The sequence below is a fragment of the Teleopsis dalmanni genome, unplaced genomic scaffold, assembly GCF_002237135.1.
Source record: "Teleopsis dalmanni isolate 2A unplaced genomic scaffold, ASM223713v2 unscaffolded_contig_2680, whole genome shotgun sequence".
Taxonomy (NCBI): domain Eukaryota; kingdom Metazoa; phylum Arthropoda; class Insecta; order Diptera; family Diopsidae; genus Teleopsis; species Teleopsis dalmanni.
Window position 1 is genome coordinate 569 of NW_024034062.1, and position 5925 is coordinate 6493.

Genomic DNA, 5925 nt, shown 5'->3' on the forward strand with positions numbered 1-5925 from the left:
GATATTAATTCACAAATTTATACTAACAATATATAATTCTGAATAAAATATATTTTAATATATGATTTCATATATGATTTTAATATAATGATTTTATATTTTCTACTCTGCAATAATAATCAACTTTATAGATAACTCAAAGGGTCACACATGCACTGTAGCGCACGACTAACTCTTTTATTGTTTTTAACTACCTTTTAGATATCAGTATCAAATATCCTCTCTCATTCATACACATTTTACAAATAAACTTTAAAATCAAAGACTTATGACACAAAGAGCCCAAATTTCATCATATATTTTATTTATAAGTTTCATCCTTTTTATTAAATATAATTCATTCAAGTTTCTCAATTGAATTACAGTATGGAAGTTAGCATCATCATTTCTCGGATAGTGTTTCTTATTCTACTGAGACAGATGATAGCGTTCGATAATGTTGTGTCTGGAGAAAAGGTGACTTGTACTCACTTGCATGTGAACCGACTACTAAAGGCAAAATGTTACGATATGAATCTTAAGGAAGTACCACAATATCTTCGGACAGGTGTCGAGGTAAGTACTTTTTTAAATTATATATCTTTAAATAATTTGTCATTTATTTTAAATATATGCAAGAGTTAATTTTTGACTTGAAAATGGATTTTTGTTGATTTGCATAAGCTAATTGCTGAGTTTATGCTAAATTTTTATTTGATCCCACGTGGTTGATGTTTCTAAAAGGTCAATTTACTTGAATTCAAAAGAAATTCAATTCAAGATAAAGCAAAAATATATTCTATATACGTCTTAAGTAAGCATTTTGTCATAAGCACAAACAAAATTTCAGCGATATTCAATTAAACTTAATTAACCCACAAAGACATGTCGCGTTACTTAAGTGGACAAATGCGGGCATGATTCACACTATCACTTACTGAAAACCAGTTATGGCATAGATTTTGTTTAGAAGAATACTCAGAATGTATCTTTAAATATTTAGCTTAAATTTAAAAATATGATTTTCAAGAATTTACAAAATGCAGTTAGTTCTTAAATATCACCTTTAATATTGGTGATATTCATTTTCAATCCATCACTTACTTTTTCTTCTACAAAAACGTCACATATTCTTTAAGTTTGTAGTTTTAGTTGTATTGATTCTGAGAAATTTCAACACTTTATAATGTGGCTGTACCGATCGGTTGTACCGGAATTGACACATTGTTCTATATATTTGTTATGTCAAATCTAAGATTTAAGATATATCTAAGATAGATCTCAGAAAGTGGGAATTATTACGAGACACTGCCCGTTGGGAAAACATGCCGTGAAGCTCTATATCAGGACCTCCTTGTTCTGTAGACATTGCATGGAGGATGACGAAGAGGAATTACCAACACACCTTCTGTTACAGACTCTCCTATTTAGGGTCGCCCATTTTTTCAATTCATTAAGAGAGCTGAATTCTATTCCTTAGCTCGTGGCCAGGGTATCACAATGGACCTAATGGTCTAAGTACGTTTTCGGACTTCCCCAGTAATCTAACCTATGTCAAATATGTACGGGACTATCACACTTCCAGACCAAACTTTGTTACGTTGTATGGATATGATGAAAATCTGAAAATTACTTTTAGATTTTCACTGTCTCACATATGTCTATTTTGTTGTTTAACATATCTATTACGCGAAAAATGAGCCTCATTATATTTCTAGTTTATTGTTAATTTTCTAATTCTTTTTTTAAATTCTTACTTTTAGTTTTAATTGAATGAGTATATCATAACTTTTACGTTCAGACTTAATTTCACCAATACATAACAAAAATTATCTTTTATCTTTTTCAGATATTTTCACATATTATTTCATTAATTTTAATTAAAGCAATTTTGTTAAATTTACCTAAAGCAGCACAATAATTTTGTAACTATTTAATTAATTACAGATATTGGATTTATCATTCAATCGCATAAAAAAATTAAAACGAAATTCATTTCAACATTACAAAAAGGTGAAGTACTTGCTGCTCTATGAAAATATGATACAATCGGTAGAACCGGGCACATTTCGAGCTCTCACCTCATTACAGGTAATTCCAAATTATTTTATTGCATTTCGAATGCAAACAAAATGGAAAATTAAAAAAATTAATTATTTGTTTTGTTGAAAAATATATTACTTTATCATATCACTGTCATAAAATGATATATAAATTAATTAATATCTTTCAGGAAATTGATCTATCGAACAATGCACTCATGACAATCCCATTAGAAATATTTCAACTACCCTCACTACGTAATTTATATGTAGATAGTAATGAACTTATATATTTAGACAGAGATTTAGAGGTAACTGTTATATGTTAATAAACTAGAATATTTAACTATAATAATATGCAATTATTTTTTTTCTTTTTCCCTAAAGACTTTGCAAAAACCTATACAAGCGCCCTTAGAATATATAAACTTAGCTGATTGTGCACTTAACGATCTGCCTGACTTGGGTATAGTACCAAGTATGTAATTAATTAAATTATTACATTTCTTTTTATTTGATTCATTTATTTTATTTTAGATATCTGGCATGTTAATATATCAAAAAATCCTTTGACTGAACTCACTATGAGTAAATTTGCCAATATGTGCAATTTAAAAAGTATCGATTTGACTAAAACAGATATGTCAATTTGTTCATGTCAGCAAGTTAATAATCACTTGCGATTTGTGGATGCAGATACAAAATTTGTACCAATTTGTAGAGGTAAGTTATTTTTGAAATAAATTGCTATATCGTTATTTTTAAAATTCCCGTTTCTCCGGATCCGACTTCTCAACATCTTTGTTAATTGAAAAATAAATTGTTTTAAAGTCCTTAAACGATCTGGCCAAACCTGGACACAGACACATCAGGTGTTCTGGTGTCCTTTCCTCGAGAGAGAGACACGTATTGCAGGAGATATCACAGGGTAGGACAAGTCTAGGTTCATTAAAATGTTTTTGTGTCCGAATGTCAATACGACATAGCTTTTATCTCAGATTTCTGAGATTTCTGATTGTGCAATTTTGGTGCTTACCAATCTTATCGAAAATTTTCATTGCTTTATTTTTAGTTATTTGTTAATCGTATCTACTCGTAAGTCTATATGAATTTTTTTTATTTTTAATATATTATTGAACTATTCTGTAACTAAATGTAATCTTTATATAAATGTAATTTATATAAAGAAATGCTATTTGAATAAATTCACATATAAGAGTGTCTACTTTCTGTTGTTAATTACCTATAACAATAAAGGTATGTAACAAATATGTAACTGTAACAAATCTTAGAGAGGTCCAACAACGGCCGAGTCTACGTTCGAGAGCCACAGATAAAATGTAAGGATTACAAGACGAATGGGTAGGGGAGTGGATGTGTGGCGTTAGAATTCAGGGGATAATAGAAAAAGAAGAGGGAGGATATAATTGAAATCGATCAGGGTCCAGTCGTATAAACCTCGCTACCTCATATGGATGAGTCCAAAGTTCGATTAGACTTAAATTAGTGTGTACAGTGAGACAAAAGAGCAGATAGGCGACGTCATGGGGGATAGAGCTGCACACATTAGGAATGGACGTGTTTATACGTGACAAGTAACTGTTTAGCACATGGCTATATCCAAATCACAATTGTGCTCGGACAGTCCTTGCTGCATGGGAGCCACTCGTCGACCTCGATCACTAAATGTCGTTCAAAACCCCCCAAAGAAACTACACAGGCTAATCTCAGCGGGTTATTACAACAACAACAACACATGAAACATTATTTTTCTTTAAAATCTATATCTAAAAAATTCTCTACGTTATTCTACGACTATAATATTGTTATATATATTGTTTAATATATAGAATATATATATCCATACTTAACTCATAAAAATATATATACTTTTTTTAGACTCTCTTGATCTTAATATTTGCCCATTGCCTTACAACGAAACTATTAAATCGACTACTTTTGAGCGCTGTAAGCGTACTGCGGCTCTGGAAGAAGCGCGTAGCACTTGGTTTTTTATTGCTGGTTGTGTTGGAGGTGGTATATTGGTGCTGCTCAGTAAGTATATAGCTACGAATAACATATAATAATATTTATATTATTATTATTTTTTAAAACATTTTCCATTGCAGTTGTGATATGCTGTTGTCATCGAAGACAGAAACGAAAGAAAAACGATAAGAAGAAAATTTTAGCTAAAAATCGTAAGGAATTAATTGTGTCACCTGCTAATGCCATACACAATGGCCATGTAAACAGTCATGAGAATGAACTTTTACGTTGTGATAATGCGTAGCAATGAAATATAAATTATTTAAAGTTTAGAAATAAATATATAATAATTATAAACATTGTTGTAAACATATTCATAATTGTTATACATAATATAGTAGTTGTAATATAGATTTAAGTTTGCCACATGCAGCAACTACCAAAAATAGTTGTTAAACTAATAAAATGAAAATGAAGTATTATTTTAGTTAATTATATTAGTAATAGTTAATTATTAATAATGAACTAATAATGTTGATGTTAGATAATGTTAGTAATTACTTGTAATGTAGTATTTGTACAATAACTCCATTAAGCAAACATGAAACCGATAAGACGTTAAATGCCAAACTCAAAGTGCCTTTATTTTTTAAGAACATTTTTCATATTTTAATCTAATACAAAGTATTTAACATAATTTGTAATTGTTATTAATATTTAAAATACAATATACCAAATATATAATAAGAAAAAAAAATACAATTATTTTATTAGGATTATTAGTTTGATAAATGTTTAATTCAGACTATAATTACTATTTCTTAGATCAGCGTATCTCAACCACCAGTCCGCGGCATTACTACCACCGATCATTAAAATGCTATTTATATTTCTTAGAGTATTTTCAAAGAAATTAAAATAAAAATCAAATATTATAATATTTGAAAAAATATATTCAATTTATTTTATATTTTTTAACTAATAAAAAATATACAGACTACATAAAACTTATATATCCGCAAAACCTTTTAGGTTGAGTATCACTGACTTGCAGTACTTTAGTTCTTCTATCAAATAAAAAGTTAAATTATTGTATTATAAACTTCATTAAATTAAATTTGTTTAAATGTAATGCTAATACATAAAATAAGATGGTCTTATCTTAAATGAAAAAAGGTAAATAATTTATTTTCAAATAATTTTGTTAGACTAAATAAATTTCTTTTAGTTTCCATTTAAAATTTATAGATGAGTTCAGGTAAAAAGTCTTAAATAATTATAAGTAAAAATTAATTTATTAAAAATAATTTATAACTACCTTAACGGATATATCTATTAAAACTATGTTAAAGCTTTGTTACAAATTTATTTAAAATATATTTACAAGCACATATCGTATAATATATGAATAATACAATAACTATATATTTATATACGTCTGAAGATATTTAGTATTTCAAAGAAATCTAATTATTATTTAGTTTAGGAAGTAAATTAGAAAACAGAAATTAAATTTATTTATTTTAATGTAAAAAAAAACAAATTTAAATTTGATTCCAATTAAATTTATTTAAAGTCAATCATAAACTTAAATATTTTCAAATAAAAATGAAAAAAAAAATTAATTTATTAATTAATTGATATTTTTGACTACAATATAGTAATTTAGAATATTGTCAAATAGCCATTATCAGTAATCTTAAAAATTTTTTTTAAAATTAATTTAATACATATAATTTTACACAATTTTTTATACTATTAGCACCAAGAGTTAAACTTTCGCTCCTAAATTAAAAACACAGAGTCACGCTTTAGACACCCGATATTGTTGTTGTTGTAACCCGCTGGGACCTGCAAGCAGATAACATGAAAGGATACACAAGACGATTACATGAGTAGGAAAGTGGGTGGGTAG

General features: G+C 27.8%; 1 protein-coding gene across 1 annotated transcript; it reads left to right on the forward strand.

Annotated features, from left to right (window-relative positions):
- The first annotated feature begins 306 nt into the window (after positions 1–306).
- Positions 307–4939, forward strand: LOC119664808 (leucine-rich repeat-containing protein 4C-like). The gene is made up of 7 exons (XM_038074206.1): positions 307–555; positions 1927–2070; positions 2213–2332; positions 2409–2499; positions 2559–2744; positions 3921–4076; positions 4151–4939. The coding sequence occupies exons 1-7, from the start codon at positions 367–369 to the stop codon at positions 4312–4314; spliced, it is 1050 nt and encodes a 349-aa protein (XP_037930134.1). The 5' UTR covers positions 307–366; the 3' UTR covers positions 4315–4939.
- The last annotated feature ends 986 nt before the right edge of the window (positions 4940–5925 follow it).

What these genes read in the sequence shown, in the direction of transcription:
- LOC119664808 (XM_038074206.1), top strand. Translation starts at nt 367, where the DNA reads ATGGAAGTTAGCATCATCATTTCTCGGATAGTGTTTCTTATTCTACTG. An exon ending in ATCTTCGGACAGGTGTCGAG is followed by an intron (nt 556 to 1,926) that starts GTAAGTACTTTT and finishes AATTAATTACAG; the next exon opens with ATATTGGATTTATCATTCAA. An exon ending in ATTTAGACAGAGATTTAGAG is followed by an intron (nt 2,333 to 2,408) that starts GTAACTGTTATA and finishes TTTTCCCTAAAG; the next exon opens with ACTTTGCAAAAACCTATACA.